The following is a 21,355-nucleotide window of genomic DNA, read 5'->3' on the forward strand; positions in this document are numbered from 1 at the left end:
AGTTAAAAATTGTTCCTTTAAAAAGATAGAATTGAAGTCTTAGCCTCAGCAATCAGACAACACAAAGAAAGAAATAAAAGGCATCCAAATCATCCAGGAGGAGGTCAAACTTTCACTCTTCACAGATGACATGATACTCTATATGGAAAACCCAAAAGATTCCACCAAAAAACTGCTAGAACTGATCCATGAATTCAACAAAGTTGTAGGATATAAAATCAATGCACAGAAATCAGTTGCATTCCTAGACACTGACAATGAAGCAACAGAAAAAGAAATCAAGGAATCAATTCCAATTTACCAAAAAACATAAAATACCTAGGAATAAACATAACCAAAGAGGTGAAAAATCTATACACCGAAAACTATAGAAAGCTTATGAAAGAAATTGAAGACGACACACCAAAAAAAGGAAAAATATTCCATGCTCCTGGATAGGAAGAACAAATATTGTTGAAATGTCAATACTACCCAAAGCAATCTACATATTCAATGCAGTACCTATCAAAATAACACCAGCACTCTTCACAGACCTAGAACACACAATCCTAAAATTTGTATGGAACCAGCAAAGACCCCGAATAGCCAAAGCAATCTTGAAGAAGAAAACCAAAACTGGAGGCATCATGATCCTGGACTTCAAGCTGTATTACAAAGCTGTAATCATCAAGACAGTATGGTACTGGCACAAAAACAGACACTCAGATCAATGGACCAGAATAGAGAACCCAGAAATGGACCCACAAATGTATGGCCAACTAATCTTTGACAAAGCAGGAAAGAATATCCAATGGAATAGACAGTCTCTTCAGCAACTGGTGCTGGGAAAACTGGACGACATGTAGAAAAATGAACCTGGACCACTTTCTTACACCATACACAAAAATAAACTCAAATGGATAAAAGACCTAAATGTAAGACAGGAAGCCATCAAAATCCTCAAGGAGAAAGCAGGCAAAAACCTCTTGACCTTGGCTGCGGCAACTTTTTACTCAACACATCTCCGGAAGCAAGGGAAACAAAAGCAAAAATGAACTATTGGGACCTCATCAAAATAAAAAGCTTCTGCACAGTAAAGGAAACAATCAACAAAACTAAAGGCAACCAATGGAATGGGAGAAGATATCTGCAAACGACATATCAGATAAAGGGTTAGTCTCCAAAATCTACAAAGAACTTATCAAACTCAACACCCAAAAAACAAATAATCCAGTGAAGAAATGGGCAAAAGACATGAATAGACACTTCTCCAAAGAAGATATCCAGATGGCCAACCAACACATGAAAAAATGCTCAACCTCACTCATCATCAGGGAAATACAAATCAAGACCACAATGAGATACCACCTCACACCTGTCAGAATAGCTAACATTAACAACTCAGGCAACAACAGATGTTGGTGACAATGTGGAGAAAAAGGATCTCTTTGGCACTGCTGGTGGGAATACAAACTGGTGTAGCCACTCCAGAAAAATATGAATAGTCCTTTTACTAACAAAGAAACTGAGATTGTGGTGTTTTTTTTTTTTTTCCTAATGTTTATTTTTGAGAGAGAGAAGGAGAGAGAGACAGAAACGTGGGCAAGGGGCAGAGAAGGGAGACGGAGGATCCAAAGCAGGAGCCCGATGTGGGGCTCAAAATCACAAACCATGAGCTCATGAGCTGAGCTGAGGTTGAGCCACCCAGGCACTCCAAGACCATATTTTAAAATATTCATGAAAGGAAAATACTAAGCCCAGACAGCTTCACTGACGAATTATTTCAAACACTTAAGTTAAAAACATTACCAACGGTACAGAAGCTCTTATGTAAAATAGACAAAAATGAGTTATTTTATGAGGCTAGCATAACCCTGAAACCCAAACCAAACATGAACATTACAAGAAAAATAGAAAACTATAAACCAATACCCTCATAAGCACAGAAACAAAATACCTTAACAAAATAATAAGAAATTTAATTGGACAACATATGAAAAGATAAACACATAACAAGGGGCTTTCTCTAGGAATGCAATGGTGTTTCAATATTTTTAAAAAATCAAACTAACTCACCACATTAACATCTCAAAACACAAAAAAAGCATGTGATAAAAGTCAACACCTATTCATGATAAAAGGAGCAAAGTAGGAACAGGAGAACACTTCCTTATTTTCATAAAGATTATCTACAAAAAGCCTACAGTAAACATCATTTATAATGATAAAATATTTAAAGCTGTTCCCCTGATATGCAGAACTAGATAAGAAAGCCTACTAACACTACTTTTAATCAACACTATATTAAAGGTGCTACAGATCATTCAAAAGGCAAAAAATAAAAGCCTGAACAACTAAAGAGAATAAGGTGCTATTATTCAGATAACATGCACATGCCTGTACATATTACACATATAGTATCAGAATATACATTTAACAGTCAATATACAAAAATCAAGTATGAGACTATATACCAGTAAAACACAAACACCAAATAAATCATAAAATGCAATTAAAAATAACAAATATCAAGGGATAATCTAAAATACATTCAAGATTTAGATACTAAAAAAAGACAATACTAAGTTAGAGAAGAACTAAGTAAACAAAGATATAACATGTTCATGGGTTAGAAAACAGCGCAATAATGTTGATAGTCCCCCAATTAATATTTAGATACAGTGCACTCCAAGCAAAACCCTAGGCAGGTTACTCTGTATTAAAAAGAAGATTTTAAAATATTCATAACAAAGCAAAGGCTCAGGGCACCTGGGTGGCTCACTTAAGCATCCAACTTGATTTCAGCTCAGTTAGTGATCTGACAGTTCATGAGCTCAAGTCCCATGTCAGGCTCTGCATGGAGAGTGTAGAGCCTGCTTGGTATTCTCTCTTTCTCTCTCTCCATCTCTCTCCCTCTCTGTCTCTCTCTGTCCATCCCCCACACATGCTCTCTCTCTCTCTCTCTTTCTCTCTCAAAATAAATAAACTTGAAAAAAAAATAAAGCTGTGGTTCAAGAACAGTATAGGCAATTTTGAAGACAAAGCTAGAGGAATTTACCACTAGGTATCAAGACCTAGCCAGAAAATGTGGTATTCATGCCAGTATAGGCAAATGACCCAATGAAATGAAATAGAAGAGAAACAGAATTACATATATATGATCACATAACTTATGAAGGAGACATACTCTGTATGGAATTAGAGCTATGCCTTAGAAATAAGTGTTACATGCTAGGAATAAGAGCAAAATTCAAACAGACCAAAAGAATTTCAACTGGCTGCTAAAAGAAAACTTACTAATAATGTTTGAAAAGATAACATCATCTACAGTCCCTACAACTTTTCTACAATGTCTGTCATCCAATCAAAAATTACAAGGCAGCCTACGAAAACAGGAGCAGCTGATAAGAAACCAAGAGCAAAAATAAACAATGGTAACAGACTCTCATTTGATTTACATATTGCAGTTATTAAGACACTTTATGATAAACATACTCATGAAAATAGAGTGAAGGTTGGAGACATCAATTCTAGATGCCTAGAATCCACATAATGTGAAAACACAAGTTACGTAAATAAAAAACAGAATAACTGTCACTAGGCATTTGGTAGATGGGTTTACTAGCAGACTAGATACATAACAACAGAGAATTAGTGAACAGGAATACAGCTCAATAGAAGGTATCCAAATTGGCATACAGAGCAAAGGACAGAAAAAAGATGAGGAGAAAAATCCTGAAGTAGATAAGGGGAAAAATATACACAAATTCTTCAGAGAAGAAAACAATTAAGACTGACAGAAGACTAACAGAAATGAAGGAAGAAAATCAAAAGATAATGTGATGGCATCTTAAAAGTGTCAGGGGTGCGGGAGAACTTACCAGCTTAGAGTTAAATAAAAATGAAAAACAATGTTTAAAACCATAATCCTAACATTTTAGAGCATAAAAACATATGTAGAGGTAAATGTGATAATAGCACAAATGAGAGAGGGTTAATGAAATTAACCTATCAAAAAATTATTTGAATAATTTCATAAGTGACAAAATTTCAGAAGATGAATGAACAATTTCCTACTAATTTAAAGTAGACTACAGTTAGTAAATGTTACATATTATAATCTCTAAGGTAATAACTAAAAGGAAAGTAAAATAAAGCTAATAGAGTTTAAAAGAGAAATAGTTATGTTTACAGACTAGAACTTCAAAACTAAAGGCATGAGAGATAACGAGAAAGAGAAATATTTTGCTCACAGATTAGAACTTCAAAAATAAAAGCATTAGGTAACATCAGAAGGCTAAAAAAAAGACTGAAAATAGCAAAAATAGTAACCTTTAACTGGAAAATGTGACATTACTTTTCAAATAAGAGCCTAATTAAGATATGCTAATGGACCCTTAAGATACAAGTTATCACACACAAAGAATTGACAAGATCTTAGTAAATTCATAGTATTAAAGAGATGGATCGGGGCAGGCTAAAAAGGCTCTGGTTTAAATAGGGTTTCTGAGAACGAGGATGAAGATGTACATGTAGATTAGGGACAAAGGAGATCGATTCAATTTTAGCAAATAAGATTGAGCAGTTTGTGGGCCATTCAAGGGAAGCTGCCCAAAAGGCAACAGGTCTGGACAAGAGAAGGCATACAGAACTATATGAGAGAGGACAGGTGGAGTAAAAAGAGAGGACAGCCAAAAATGAAAAGTACAGGATGTTTAAGGATCAGATGAAGAAACTAGAGACAAAGTAGTAATGAAGACCCAAAAAAAGCAAAATCACAAAAGTTCCTAGGGTACACAGTTTCAATAGTTTACCAGGGAGCAATTAAAGTTTCCAGTAAAGCACAGAGGTCAAGTATGGCCAGAACTCAGAAAGGGTTCACTGAGTTTGGCAAGTGAAATACAGTAACTTTAGCTAGAGTAATTTCAATGAAAAGATAGAGGCTAGCTTCTAGTAGCTTGAGAAGCAAATGAAGAGCAAAGAATTAGAGAAAATTATTACATTGTATTATGTTTTAACACATTTCCCTACAGATTTATAAGTCCCTCGAGGGCAGAAAAAATACCCTATGTATCCCAGTTTCTAGTACAGTGTCTGGCACAAAACTCAGTCTTGTATTTTTGTTCCTAGAAAAAAGCATCAATTTGCAATTACTTTAATATTACTCGATTCATAAAATAAAGAAATCAAAGGCTTAGGAACAATGGTCAAATCCATAGATTAAACAGGATTTTTGTTTGTTTGTTTTTTGCTATATTGTATTAGGATTTCTTTAAAAGAAACACAGTATTATTTTAAAAACATATTTAGGGTATTCTGCCCCCCAAAACTCAGGTCATCATCTTAAAGTACAGTAAGTATGTGAGGAGTAGCTAGAAATGAACCTAAAAACATCAGACAATACAAAGGTCTCAAATCACATTTTATTGACCCTGGATTTTACTCTAAGTACAATCGGACTTACAATGATAAAATGACAAAATTCTATTTACATTGTTTAAAAAAAAAAAAAAAAGACAGCTCTCAAAAACAAGTAGAAGTGGAGCAAGAGTGGAGTCACCAAGACCAGCGAGGAATTACTGCCTCCAGGTAAGAAACCATTACCTTGAAAATGGCAGTGGAGATCACCAGAAACTAAGCACACTGTTCTCTAGCTTTTGAACATCTTATTCTGCTAGTCCTCTTACCTCTATTTACTTCATATTTTAAGTTAAACTGATTAGCATAGAAGTATAGTTTATAAAGCTAAACCAATTTATCCTCTGACCCAATTACACCTCTAGGAATTCATACGAAATCATTTCACAAATGAGAAACAACATATGTAGAGTGATTCACTGAAACATTTTTGCATTATCAAGAGACTGAAAACCACCAAATGTCCATCAAAAAGATACCAGCTGAATACCGGATATTATGCCCACACAATGAACCATAAAATATGATGAGGAAGATCTCTATGAACGCGAGTAATTCCTAGGTATAAATTTAATGAGAAAAACAAGGGGTAAAATATAACATGCTATATTGTATGTAGAAAGATGGGAAGGGAGATAAGAGTATATTTTAAAATTTACTTTCAAAGAAGAAACACAGGGAGGATAAACTAAAAATTATTGAAAATGGTTATCAATTGGGATAGGTAGAAGAACAGAATTAATTACTTCAGTACACCTTTCGATACAGTGGTGATTTTAAACCACGTAGATGTTTTATGTATTCATAAAACAAAATTAAATCAAACTGATAAAAAAGCAAACACTAAAATTCAATACAGATAGAAACTGTACATCAAATCCAAGAGATAACTGCACAGCAAAAGCAGTAGTAATTCAAGCACCTTTGAGATCAGTATCCTAACTCTACATGCCAACGTGGTTAATTCTATAAGAACAAATGGAACTGCAAAGAAATCCTGAACTTCACTTCATAGGTTTGCTGTTGGCAGTGGTATTAATGCAGCAGTTCTAAAAACTGTTTTGTGTATATTGTAGAACAGAGCAAATGAATAAATGCAGACGTTGTTGAGGACCAAGGTTTTTACTGCGGAAGAAGGGAGATTCAAATATAGATTTTGCAGAAAGTTGAAGAACCCTGTGGTAATGGATCTGAATGGAAAGCATCAGGATCCACTGAACAATTCTTTTTTTTTAAGTAATTCTAATTATTTGCAAAGATTGACATTCCATGACTTTAGAGGTTTTGCAAAAAATAGAGAAAATACGCTTAGTAAAACAAAAAGAATGCAACTCATTTTATCTATTATAATTATTATACGAGTACAGCAAACCTTTTTATAAGTCTAAGATACATTATGGGATCCTACTGATTGTATTTTCCCTACATCTTGTTATTTCATCACCCTAGTAATTGTACTTCATGATTATAATTCCTAACTATGCTTTAAGAAAAAGAACTATATAATAAAAAATGAAAAAAATGATGAAATCACCTAGAAGGATACTGCAATCAACAGTGAAAAACCATCCTTCACTTTGCCTATTGTATTGTCCAAAGTACTGCATCATCTTTTTAAAAAGGTATAAAAGACTAGAGATACTACCTTTGTAGTCTGTTTTTTGGTTTTGAAAATAGTTGACAATTCAGAAATTTTCATTTTCTGCCAATAATGGCAAGGAGAAGAAGATGACACAGGAAGACATTTCACAATTATTAAACAAATTAGAATACAAATTTTAAAAATAGTAGCTCTCTTGACTAGCACAGTCCAGTAGAATTTTCTTTGATGATGGAAAGCTTCAAAATCAGCACTGTCCAATGCAACCATGTGTGGCTACTGAGCGCCTGAAATGTGGCCAATCCACCTAACAAACTTAATTTTTAAATTTCATTTAACTTTAATTAATTTGAATTTTAAACTTTAACATCTACATGTGGTTAGTGGCCACCCTATTTGCACAACTGTACACAAATGATAGTGAAAATTATAATATAAATTAAATCTTAGATTATGAACCTTCAGATAACAACATCCTAAATTTTCTCAAACTCAACAGTCAATGGGCAACATACAAAATTAAATCAAAATGGGTCAAAGATATAAATATAAGAGCTAAAACCACAGAACTCTTAGAAGCAAGCAGCTATAAATCTTCATGGCCTTGGATTTGGCAATGTGTTCTTAAATATGACACTAAAAGCATGAGCAACAAAAGAAAAAAAAGATAAACTGGACTTTATCAAAATTAAAAACTGTCATACGAAGAACATTATCAAGAAATTGAAATGACAACCTATAGAATGGGAGAAAATATTTGCAAATGATATAGCTCATAAGGATTTAATACCTAGAATAAAGAACTACAACACAACAAAAAGATAATGCAACGTGAAAAGGGGCAAAGGGCTTGAATAGACATTCTTCCAAAGAAGACATACAAATGGTTAATAAACACGTGGAAAGATGCTCAGCATCCTTAGTTATTAGAGAAATGCAAATCAAAACCACAATGAGATATCTCAACACCTATTAGGATAGCTATCATCAAAAACAATGGAAAATAAGTGTTGGCAAGGATGTGGAAAAATAGGGAACCTCATGCATTGCTGATGTAAAATTTTGCAAATGCTATGAAAAACAGTTTGGCAGTTCCTCAAAAAGTTAAACACAGAATTACCATATGACTCAGCAATTCCACTCCTAGGTATACACCATAAAGAACTGAAAACAAGAACTCAGATACTTGTACACCAATGTTCACAGCAACGTTACTCACAACAGCAAAACAGTAGAAACAATCCATATTTCATCAACAGAACAAATAAACAAAATGTTGTGTATATATGTACAATGGAATATTATTCAGTCTTAAACAGAAATGAGGTTGTAATACACACCATAACATGGATGAACTGTGAAAACATGCTACATGAAATAAGCCAGTCACCAAAGGACACCAAAGGACAAAGGACGTATGATTCCACTTCTATGAAATACTAGAATTGGTAAATTCATATAGGCAGGAAGTAGCTTAGAGGTAACTAGGGGCTCAAGAGAGGGGGAGAATGAGTTATTGCTTAATAGTTACAGATTTTCTGTTTGGGGTGTTGACAAAGTTTTGCAAATAGTGGTGATGGTTGCATTAACAGTAATTGTAATTAATGCCATGGAAATGTACATTTAAAATGGTTAAAATGGAAAATTTTATTATATATATATTTCATCACAATAAGTAAGACTGCCAGAATAAAAGGTCAGTAAATTTTTTCACTCCAAGTTTTTAAAGCTTCTTGAGGTCAGAGACTTGGGTAGGGGGACCAGGAGGGTAGGGGGACAGGGGGGCAGGGGAAGGCATTGACAGCACTGGAAATAAAATTTGAAAGCAAGGATTATGTAATGGCTCATTTTTGTGTCTCTGTAAGTCCTAGAACAGACCATGCAAACTGGAAAGAGAATTATACATATTTAAATATAGAGGATGATGAATAAAGGATGACTGACTTGAATAAGAGGGGGGAGGATCAATGAATGAACAATGATACACTTCCAAGAACACAAAGAAAATAGAGCATTCCCATCCAGTTCTTGTCATTCAACAAGAATTTCATCACGTAATATAGCAGGCAGCAAGAACCTGGACTATCCTACCTTTCTAAAAGGACATGTGGCACTATTCTTAAATCTCTTATGATCTCTGTATACCAAAACTTATTTAATACAAAAAGAACCACAATGTTTAAACTCTTATTAAACTATCTAGTAATATTTGACACCTAGGCAGCTCAGCTGGTTGAGTGTCTGATTCTGGATTTCGACTCAGGTCATGATTTCGTGGTTCATGAGATCGAGCCCCTCGTTGGGCTCCACACTGAGCTGAGCATGAAGCTTGCTTAAGATTCTCTCTCTCTCTCTCTCTCTCTCTCTCTCTCCCTCTGCCCTTCTCTCGCATTCTCTCTCTCTTTAGCTAAAATTAAAAAAAATGTAGTAAAATTGTTATTCACTATCCCTTACTCTTACTTCTATATATCATTTGTGAAAATTACTTCAAGAAATAAAAAGTTAAAAGGATCTGTTGGACCTGGGACATGCAAAAGATGATGACTATTTTTCCTGGCATACTAAAGGTTAATGTATTTCCTTAGCACTGTCCACTGAAAAGCCTTGATGAAATAATATCCCAGTATGATGAGTACTACTGGGGCCCTGATCTTGATTGGTTTCTAAGCATTTCCCATTAAAAAGAAATAAGGTTCTTTGAAGAAATAGTCAATTTCAGGACTAAGGCAAGAAAACTACAAGGTAAGCCTGGAATACCTTGTGCCCAAAAGCAGGGTAATGAATGACCAAGGAATTATGGAACATGCCAAAGGGATGCAGGAACTGGCTGAAAGGGGCTTCCACTGGACAAACTGGGACAATTTAAGCATCAGAAGGAATAATGACAAATTATCACAAACATTTAAAAAAAACACACAAAAGTTTATAGTAATGCTAAAAGGGGGGAAGGGCTCTCTTCTTTACAGAAAAATGCCAGCTATATAGTTAGAAAATCACCAATCTGCTAACATGAATATAGTAACTGATTCAGGCAAGGATCATCCATGGTAAAGGGCTGTGAGGGAACAGGATATTTAGTCTTCAAGCATTACTACCATTAAAGCACTTATTTCTTACACAGGGAACAGGTAGTTTTATAGTAGAAAGATCTAGTAGATGCCACCTTAAGTAATCAGCAACACCTACAATGGGATAAAGTAACATCACGTTGTCTCCCGCTGTGATGCAGTGAGAAGTTATCATCTATGTAGTATCCAACCAAAAATGCTTAATGTTGTGTTTTCATGATTATATTCATTGCACATCTCCAAATTGTGGGCCATTCTATGAGAAAACTGTCATCAACTCTTCAAAAACACCAATTTCATAAAGACAAAAGCAAGGAGATTGCTGTAGAAGGAAACTAAAGAGATAAAAACAGCCAAATGCAATCTTTGATTGAATCTTGGATGGAAAAAGAGTTATAAAAAACATTTTTAGAAAAACTAAGGAAATGTGAGTATGTTAAATAACATTGTATGTCAACGTTCATTTCTTGGGTGTGAAAATAAGATACTATATTTATGTAGGAAAATGACCCTGTTCTGAAAGAATATGTGCTTAAGTACTAGGGGCGTGATGATGTCTGCAATTTATTTTCAAATGGTTTAACAAGAAAAAAAAAAGGCACAGAAAGAAAAATCAAATGGTACAAAATATTACTAATGACTCTATTCTCTCAACCTTCCTGTTGTTTTTACAATTTTTCAAAATAAACAGTCGTAGCTTAAAAAAGAAAAAACTGCCATCGGGCAGACTAATTCACCAATCTGGATATGAAGGAAAGAATGATACAAGCTAAAAGATTTTTAAATCCATACTAAAAACATTAGACGAGAAGACAAAACCAATCAGTTATGGTCAAACATAGACTCTGCACATTCTCTGCCCTTTCCCCACCAGTGTTTTGGAACTATTCTTGTCTTGTACTCCAATCTGGACAGGTCTAATATAATGAAAAAAAAAGTTTCCCTTCCTGAAATACTGTTTCATAATGTTTATTAATAACTATCAAAAGACTAAAACCAAAGTTGTCTTTTGGCTGAGGTCACAATAGGGCTATGCACTGGCAATGTGGAGCCCGCTTGGGATTCTCTCCTCCACTCCCTCTGCCTCTCCCCCACAAACTCTCTCAAAATAAATAAAGAGCTTTGAAAAAAAAAATAATAAAAATAAAGGATTGTTAAAACCGAGAATTTCTGGGGCACCTGGGTGGCTCAGTTGGTTAAGCATCTGACTTTGATTTCAGCTCAGGTCATGATCTCATGGTTCGTGAGATCGAGCCCCACTTGGGGCTCTATGCTGACAGCACAGAGCCTACTTGGGATTCTCTCACCCTGTCTCTGCCCCTCCCCTGCTGGAGCGTGCAAGCGCTCTCTCTCAAAAAATAAATAAATAAACATTTTTTTAACATTGAGAATTTCTAGCACTGGGTGTTGTATGTAAGCGATGAACCACGGGAATCTACCCCCAAACCAAGAGCACGCTGTACACACTGTATGTGAGCCAATTTGACAATAAATTGTATTAAAATAAATAAATAAAGTTGAGAATTTCTTCTCTTCATCAAAGGACACCAGTATAAAGTATTAGTCAAGCACAGACTAGAGAAGAAATTTACAAAACTTTCCTAAAAAGCACTCATATCAAAAGTACATAAAGAACCGCTATGAATCAATTAAAATATGGCACACATCCCAACTGAAAATGGACAAGAGATAGCAGGTATTTTCCCAAAAATAAACAGAAAAGCATGTAGCCAAAAAATATTTGAAAAAGTGATCAACGGTTAGCAAATATGAATGGCTAGCAAATATGAAAAAGACAAACAGTACCAAGTGGTGATGAGGATGTGCAACAGCTGGAACTTTCACCTGCTGCTGACAAGGAATGTAAATTGGTATCACCACTTTAGAAAACAAGTATTATAAGTAGAACTGAAGACCAATACCCCACTAGAAAGTTCAGGGCAAAAACTGTACAAACAACCGAAATCGTTGACCTGAAAAATTAAGAGAGTCCATGAAGATTCTAATATCAAATTTGTAACATCTTTCACAACGCCTAGCACACAAAGAATTTATTTTATATTATATATAATACAACCCCACAATCCCATTATCGCACCCTTTCTTCACACATGAGAAACAGATGCTTATAATTTAAGATCAGTACGATTCTCAAAATGCATTCCAATGGCTTCTCATCTCACAAAAATAAAAACCAAAATCCTTACAACTCACCTGGACTCATTCTGAGCTGACTGTCCCTGACTAGAAACTCCTCTCCAAAATACCCTCCTTTACCAAAACTTTCTTCTTCTATCTAGCCTTACCTATCACAAACCATCTGACATTTTAAATGGGCCTCTTCCATGCCTAGAATGTAATCTCCATGAAAGCAAGGACATTATTTTTGTTTCTTACTGTGTCCTCAGCAGAAGATGGCATATAGTAGGTACTTGTCTCCCATGTGGAGGATATATGCCTGGCATGTAGAAGTGCTCAGTATTTGTTGAAAAAATATATGCTTGGATTCTGGGCGTGGAGAGAACAGCTGTTGTATGAGGTACATGACTGACAGTTTCTTAAACTATATGCAGTTGTTTATCATAAGAAATATGAAAACCCTCCATTAAGTTAAATTAGTTGTTCCACTTTATGAAGAATTTGAGATATTTAGTGTTAATGCATTTAATAACCCAGGTTTTATATCAGGAAAGAATAAATTATTCCAAACTCCAATTGACAATTATATGAGCCACTCAGCAGTAATTATAGCAAAATAATAAATATTATTCTCATCAATTTTCCAAAGTTACTATTATCCAGCAAATAAACCTATGAAAATAATACTATATACCACTTTTTTCACATTACAATAAAATCTCAGGAATTATGCTAATAAAAGATAATAAGATCTGGAAATATAAAATGCAGATATTGTGGAAATATCACCTTAGCAAAGAAACCAAAATTTCAACATAATGCAATTCTAAGACAGAACCAGATTTAAGAAGATCTGAGTATGAGGAAAGTTCCCTACAAAAACAGCACACTACAGTCCTGAATCAGAACTTTTATGGCATAGATCAGTCTAGAGAAGCTCCTAAGTAGCTCACATTTTTCCACCAAATATTTTACTAACATTGGTGAAAAAAAAAAAAAAAAAAAAAGAAAGAAAGAAAAGAAAAAGAAGAAGAAAAAAAAAGATGAGCGAAGTTCTTTCTTGTCCCTGTAATCTTTTGACAGAGAATTAAGACTAAAACCTCCAAGGAAAAATGAAAAAAGGAAATCAACTGGGAATAGATGTTGAATAAATTATATCTGTCAACTCTGAAATAACCAAGAAATAACCATATGAACCGGTGTTCAAACAAGCCAAGAGTTACTTTTCAGGCCCAGAAAAGTATTCAGCAGTTAAAGATACAACATCCTAGTTTTCATTGCAATTAAAGTAAGTTTTATCAACAGCCTTTATTCAAAGCGCTAAAATCTCAACCAATTTCATTCACTTTTAGCTAAAATAAGAAATGAAATTGTTTTTAAAACATTTAATGGTGTTTCCCTATATAAACTGTGAATACTTACATATAAACATAACTATAACCACACTATTCATACTGCTCTATAATCTTTAATGCCTGCATAAAAGCTCATCATACGTATCATGATTTATTTAATCAATCCCCTAATGTTGGATTTTTAGTTTTTTCATTATTATAAACAAAGCTGCAGGGGACCTTTCTGTATGCATCTTTTTTGGCTAAATCAAAGTTTTAACAGGTTTTAACTTTAAAAAAATGTTTTTGGGGGGCCTGGCCGGCTCAGTCAGCTAAGCGTCCAACTTCAGCTCAGGTCATGATCTCAGTTTGTGGGTTCCAACCCTTCATCAGGCTCTGTGCCAACAGTTCGGAGCCTGGATCATGCTTTGGATTCTGTGTCTCCCTCTCTTTGCACCCCCCCACCCCCGAGCCCTGCTTGCATTCTGTTTCTCTCTCCCAAAAATAAATAAAAAGATTTTTTTTTAATTTTTAAATGTTTTTGAAAGTGTTTCAGCATTGATGCTATAAATGAAAACAATGTTCAAATATTTGATCCTGTCCATTTATTACAGATGTTGTCATTTACTGGGGCTCATTTACGCATCCCCCACCTTTGTTTTTTTTCCTTAGTCACTAATTTTGTCGTTGTTACTCAGTGTTCCAAAGTATAAATGAGGGGAAAACAGAGAGAGAGTTACACTTCTCAGCTGAATTTAAAAATAACTTGGGGGCAGCTGAGTGGCTCAATCAGTTAAAAACGACCAACTTCTGCTCAGGTCATGATCTCAGGGTTCATGGGTTCAAAGCCCCACATTGCGCTCTGTGCTGACAGCTCAGTCTGGAGCCTGCTTCGGATTCTGTGAGTCTGTCACTCTCTGCCCCTTCCCCACTCATGCTCGCTTGCTCTCTCAAAAATTAACATTAAAAAAAAATTTTTAATTAAAAAAAAAAAAACCTGACGAGCAACATTTAGGCCATATTACCTAACAGTCTTCTCAACCAAGGCTCCCAGTGAAAATAAGGCCCTAAGCCTAAAGTATCCTTGTATGTAATGAATTAATTTCTCTCCTCTGCATCTAGAGCCTACTAGCTAGGTACCAAAAAAAAAAAAAAAAAATCAAGTCATTTTCTTCAGATGTTAATTCTCTGTCACACTGGGAAAACCACTGCAAAAACCCAAGTCCTAAAGCACATTTAACTGGATTTATATAAAAAAAAAAAAAAAAAAAAAAAAAAAGGGGCGCCTGGGTGGCTCAGCCGGTTGAGCGCCGACTTCGGCTCAGGTCACGATCTCGCAGTCCGTGAGTTCGAGCCCCGCATTGGGCCCCTGTGCTGACAGCTCAGAGCCCGGAGCCTGTTTCAATTCTGTGTCTCCCTCTCTCTGACCCTCCCCCATTCATGCTCTGTCTCTCTCTGTCTCAAAAATAAATAAACGATAAAAAAAAAAAAAGTACTAAGTGCCACACAAATATAAAGCTACAATGACATTCTTCCCTTTTTCATTCCAAGAATGTCAAAACACTTCTATTTTACTAAGTTAACTGGGTTGGTCTTAAAGCCTAAATAAAGTCCCTCACAAAATAACTGAATATTTACTATATACAGTTTTCCTATACTAAACTATAATTGAAGTATAGCTATCTAACTAGGATATTTTGTGGCATTATGGGTCTACTGTTCACTGAAGCAAGTCCTGTAAAATACTGTGTAGTCTATTTACAGAAGGGCTTTATCAACTGGGAATTTTACACACGCATTACACACATGCACATGCTTACTTTAACTGCCAAAACATTAACATAATACAGAAAAGTAATTTGGTAACATAGTCAATGTCTACTGAAAATAGTTATTTAGATTCCTACAGGCCTGTAACTGAAAAGACAGTTTTCAAATATAACTAGATACTATACCAGAAAGCTGTTCAGAGCACCCCAAAATGTATCCTTTGTATTTCAGCCACACTAACATTAGAATAAAACTAAGGATCTCTCTTTACAATGACAAATGGAAGGAAACATATCAAGTGAGCATAATGCATGTGTTATACTATGAAAGAGACAAGAGTAATTTCTCTATAGACCAGACTAAAGGCAATGGGAACACCATCTTCTGAGGGTCTGTTTCAAATTTCCTAAAAAAACAAAAAATGGAAATAATTTTGCCAAAAATGAACAAATTAATTTCAAGAAGGGCTGTCTTTTCTTCTTTTTCTCTTCATAAAGGAAAAATTATGATCTATTAACGTCTTATAATTTAAATAACACAATACTTGTTGGATTAAAAAAAAAAAAAAAGCCAAGTTTAAAACCCAGCAGTTGTACATGACATTAGAAGAAAATGGCCCTATGGGGCTCCTGGGTGGCTCAGTCAGTTGAGCGTCCGACTTCAGCCCAGGTCATGATCTCACGGTCTGTGAGTTGGGCTCTGTGCCTTGTTGGGTGTTGGGCTCCCTGTTGGGCTCTGTGCTGACAGCTCAGAGCCTGGAGCCTGCTTCAGATTCTGTGTCTCCCTCTCTCTCTGCCCCTCCCCCAATCGTGCTCTGTCTCTCTCTCTCTCTCAAAAATAAATAAAAATGTTAAAAAAAACACACACACAAAAAAAAGAAGAAAATGGCCCTCAGAAAAGGAAATTCAATGTATAAAATAATTTAGAACCAGAACAAAGTAGGAAAGATCCCCACAGTTCATCCTAACAGGTGGTTTCCAAGCAAACCAGGATTTTTTTTAGGTTCTGTGAAAAGCCCCTCATCTAGATGAACTGAGTATATTTGTATACCTATGCAAGTAGTTACTTTCATACAGGAATGTTCAATAGAAAAAGTTAGGGATTCCCACTGTTTACACTTTTGAAACAACTTCCTAACCCTTTTAGCCATGATACTCTCAAGAAGACATAAGACATTTTAAGTAAATATTGCTTTTCAAAGTAAGAATTTCAAACTTTCTGGAGACACTGACAACCTGAAATGCTACAAAATCCAAAGGAAAAAATACTGAAATTAAACAACACCGTATTTCTTAAATCGGGCATACTTCTTCATATACAATCCCACTAGGAAATGCAAAATTTTCTTCCCTACACTGGCAGATTAAAACTTATTATACGATTAAAGTTAAAATTTAAAAAAATTGCGTTCCACTTTGACCAACACTGAACCAAGTTGTTCATCACTGCGTGCAACCTGATAAGGAGCAACAATGTGTATATATTTTAGCAACGATTTTTAAGAAGATAATAAGGTGAGCCCTCCATTGACCGCGTACCCCAAACCAAAAAATTCCCACGCACTGCTGTCTGTATTAGGTCTAAAAACTCACTTTGATACGCAACTTAAAGGGATAGTCACCTCCCTCTTTCCCATCCCTTCCCTCCCCTTGAAGGTCAAAGGGCTCCAGACAAAAGACAACAAAAGCACGTGACAAAAGTTTCTCCCAACACTTTCTCTCTCCAAGCCTGGAGGCTGTGCTCCTCCCCGGTACCGGGTCAGGATCGAGCTGGACCCGGGACCAGAGGGCTGCGGCCCACAGCGGGAAGGAGGGGGCCGCCGGGGCGAGCGGGGGAAGCGGACCCCGAGGAGGGCCCCAGCCCCAGACTGGGGGGGCCGGGCGCCGAGGATGTGCCGGGGAGCGGGCGCCTCCCGAGACCACCGCCGGAAGCGCGGGGCCCGGAGCGCGGCCTGTTACCTTTTCCTGCTCCTCTCGGAGCCGCGCCACCTCCGGGGCGCGCAGCGGCGCCGCGGCCGAGGACGAGGCCGAGGCCGAGGCGTGGGACCCGGGGTCGGCCGGGGCCTCCATGGTGGAGGCGCCGGGACCTCAGCGGGGCGAACAAGTCCTAAACAAATGTTTATGGAGGCGGCGTGGCCGGCGGCTGCCCAGCACCCGCGTGCTCGCCCTCATGCACTGCGTGCCCCTCGCTGAGGAGGCCGCGCCTGTCTTCTCCGCTGCCGCGGCGGCCGCTGCTCGCGTCCCGGCTGCCCGCGGCCGCATTTCACACGCGCATGCCGCCCGCCGCCGCCGCCGCCGCGGGCTCGAAGCAGCAGGCGGGCCGATGAGAGCCGGAGGCGCCTGTCCGGTGGCCGGGCCGAGACAGGCGTCCTGTGGCGGCCGCGCCTCCTCCGCGCCTCCCCCGTAGGCTCCGCCCCTCGCTCCGCCCCGCGCGGCACGCCGGGAAGCGCGCGCGGAGCCCCCCCCCCGGCCCCGCCCCCTAGTGGGTCACGTGGTGCAGGAGTGACGCGGCTGAGGCGGGCTTACCCCGCGAGGTTTGCGCTGCATTGTAGCCTCTGGAAGCTTTCATTCTATCCGGGATCCACGCTGAGTGAGTGCTCCTGGAGGTGAGCCTTGTGTCCCCTTCGTCTTCCAGTCGTTTAGCGCTGCATCTGGCGGTGGAAGCTTAATTCAAGAACCAAAGCTGTTGTGTAAGAACATAATTTAATTTTAGCAAGTTCAACTCTTTCCTGTGCCTGTTTAATGAATTAAAATATGCAATTATGTTTTGCGTGTGTATTAATTACTGTGCTTATATTAATATAGTGCTATGTTTGGACTACTTAAGAGATTTTTTCAAGGATAACTTAGCCCACACTTTTTCTCTTATTTCAAAACTATGCTCTGTTTCTCCTACAGCCTCTGGACACAGTAGGCACCCAATTAATGCTTCCTAGCCAGAACTGGCCATGCCCTAAGCACCACCTCTGCTCCAGTTCTTAACAGTAGCGATGGATCCTGTTTGTTTAGCGTTGTACAGATGGGAGTAGGCTGAGGGGTATCTGCCGTTTACACCTTTGTATGCCTTCTTGCAGTTTCTCTTCCCTTTCTCTTGGCCAGCTCTCCAGTCCAGATACACCCTTTTTCCATTTGCTTCAAAGAAAGACGCAAGGAAAACTTGGGCAAATGGTATATGTTAATTCCTCTTTTCCTCACTGCATATTCAACGTCAACACCTCTGAAAGAGGCAGAATCGGAATGTTTCTCATACCACCTCCTCTATCTCCACCATCATCTCTCTATCCTCACCTACCTCAGTAGCTTCTTCTCTGGCCTCCCTGCTTCCACTCTTGCCCCTGTAATGGACTTTGTCAGCTGCCCTTTGTCTATCTCCCCTCCTTCACATGGTCTACCCTAGCCCACATAGTTCCTGTGCCTTTGGGAAGCTGACCCACCCCAGCTCCAGTCTAAAGGCATGATGCATTTTCCCTGTAAATAGTTGATTCCAGAAAAGGCATGTGATACTTCACAAACAGATTTCCTGAAGGCTTCTGAAAAAGTTCTCCCTCATTCTTTGGAAGTGTTTCCATAAAAAAAAAAAAAAAAAAAAAATCTATCCATCCCTTGGTGGGGAAGTACAGGGCATATGGCCCTGTGTATTTCAGCTCTAGTAAAACCACCCGGACACCTCTTAGCCTCACAGTGAAGTTGAGTCTGTGGTCAGCAGAGCCAAGAGACAGAACTTGAGTTCTTGACTATATCACAGCACTGGATTCAGGGCTGAATCAGCCAGCTCTGAAGTCTACACTACCTCTGCACTTCTGGTTAAAGAGGCCAGTAAATTTTCTGACGGATTAAGGCAGTTTGCATCATATTTTATGTCACTAGCAGCCAAAGATTCTGATTCATATACCCCCAATCTATTTTCAGCTCAGCAGCCTGAAGGAGCTTTTAAAAATAACCAGATCATATCACTCTCCCTGCTTGAGCCCTCCATGAATTCTCACTGCAACTAGAATAAAATCCAGATGTCCTACTAGAATTCTGTATTATATTTGACCCACCTTTCTAACTGCCTTGCAAGCCCCCTTGCCACTCATACCAACCATAATGGTTTCGCTCTTCTCCTGCCTTGGGGTCTTGGCACTGGCTGATCTTGCTGCCTGCAATACTTCTGCTGGATTGTTGCATGGTCTACTCCTTTGCATCACTCAGGCCTCGATTCAAATAAAAAAGCTTCCCTGATATCCTGTCTGTAGAAGACCCTCCCCTCTCCTCCAAGCATCCTCCAGCACCTCACTTTTTAAATTTTCTTCATAGCACTTATCCCTTTTTAGGATTACCAATTTTATCTGCTTCTATACTAGTTACCATCTCTTCACAGTAGAACACCAGCTCCATGAAAACAGGGACTTGGTTGACATTCCATGAACATTTGCTGCTTCCTTCACTCAGTCCTAAGAGCTCTCAGAAGTAACAGCAGAAGAACTTGAACTGTAAAACCCAGACAGACCCAAGCTATGGTCCCAACTCTGCCACTTGCCTGCTGACAAGTCTTAGGCAAGACCCTTAACCTGCTGAGTTTCATTCTCCTGTACAACAAGTCTTAGAGCTATACCTGCCTCAGGGTTGGCTTGAAGAATGATGGTGACACAAGTATAAAAGCTGACAGTGGAAACTTCCTCTATCCATCTAAAATCCTTCAAATTATAATCACTCATCCAGGTGAACATCAGCCACCCCAAAACACCTTCAATAAAACAAAGTTAAATTTCAGCAAAAATTATTGACCCCCTTCCATGTACCAGGCCCTTCCTTGTGCATGAGAAGCAGGAGGTGATCAAGGCAGGGACCAGAACTGTCTGTGGATCTTGGAGTCAACGGAGGGCCAAAGACCTTAGATGAGGTTCTTTTAATTCTATAGGAGGTTCATCCTTTACCCCAAGGTCAAAAAATCATCCCTTCCATGAAGTTCCCCTGGTACTTCATCTGCTTATCCTTAGGGTTGTCACTGATCACTCGAATCCTTGTTGTATATGGTTTTTCTGTACACTTCAGCCTCCCCTCCAAAGAAAGGGATGAAATCATCTTTAAGTCTGAAAAATACATAGCACCAAGCATGGCAGTTGCTACAGTTGTTGCCATCTCTCAGATGCCAGTAATAGAAACTCAAAGTGAGTTATGGAAAAAAACAAAAATTTAAAAGGAGGGATTCAGAAGGGCATGAGGCAAAATGGTGGAGTGAAGGCCCTAGGGATCAGTCCCTTCATCAAAACAACTGTCAGAGCAGTCACTGGGTGGCTCAGTCGGTTGAGTGTCCAACTCATGGTTTCACCTCAGTCTTGATCTCATGGTTCGTGAGTTCAAGCCCCAAGAGGGGCTCAGCGATGGCGCTGACATCTCAGGGCCTCCTTAGGATCCTCTCTCTTCCTCTCTTTATGCTCCTCCCCTTCTCTCTCTCCCTCTCTCTTTCTCTCAAAATAAATAAATAACCCTAAAAACCAAACAAACAAAAACAACTGTCAGTTGGAAACGGAACACTCACAGAGTCAACAATATTGAAACTCTGGAACTTGAACTTTAAAAAACCAGGAGAGTGCATGATAAAGGAAAAGGTCACCAACTGTTGGTAGGGGTGGGGAGGGGTGAGAACCAGCTGCCATGCCCCATTCCTCAGCCCGCACCCCACCATGCAGCTGTGGGATTAGCGGCCACCATTCCTGGAGTGGTTGGCTGATGCCAGTGTGAGCAGTAAGGTCCTTGTCCTCCAGAACATTTCGGTCAGTCTACCAGCTCCCTGAGACAGGTGGAGACTGGCCTTCTAGAACTGTAGCAATTTCCCCTGACAGCATCTATTGGAAGATTTAAAGGGACAGACTTTTTTTTTTTTTTTTTTTTTTTTTTTTAAGAAAATCTTCAAGTCACTGGCTGGCTGTAGAGATAACAGAATAAAAACTTCAATGACCACACGTTCCAAGGAATACACTTTGAAAAATAGTTTGGAAAAATCACTAAAGAGATGACAGCAAACTTCAACAAGCAAAAATCAGCAATCCCTGAGGAGCAGGA

The 21,355-nt window shown here is 38.2% G+C and overlaps 1 protein-coding gene across 3 annotated transcripts in view; it reads right to left on the minus strand.

The window, feature by feature from the left end:
• The window catches only part of URI1 (URI1 prefoldin like chaperone), a 124,814-nt gene that overhangs the window by 89,844 nt on the left and 13,615 nt on the right, over positions 1-21,355 (minus strand). Inside the window, exon 1 of one of the 3 annotated variants that reach the window (XM_042967950.1) lies at positions 17,267-17,689. In XM_042967950.1, coding sequence (XP_042823884.1) covers positions 17,267-17,377 — 111 coding nt within the window. In that variant the 5' untranslated portion in view covers positions 17,378-17,689. Of the gene's footprint in view, positions 1-17,266; positions 17,690-17,833; positions 17,991-21,355 lie in introns of those variants that run through there. The other 2 variants (XM_042967951.1, XM_042967949.1) reach the window with 2 other exon arrangements.

This window comes from Panthera tigris, chromosome E2, assembly GCF_018350195.1.
Source record: "Panthera tigris isolate Pti1 chromosome E2, P.tigris_Pti1_mat1.1, whole genome shotgun sequence".
Taxonomy (NCBI): domain Eukaryota; kingdom Metazoa; phylum Chordata; class Mammalia; order Carnivora; family Felidae; genus Panthera; species Panthera tigris.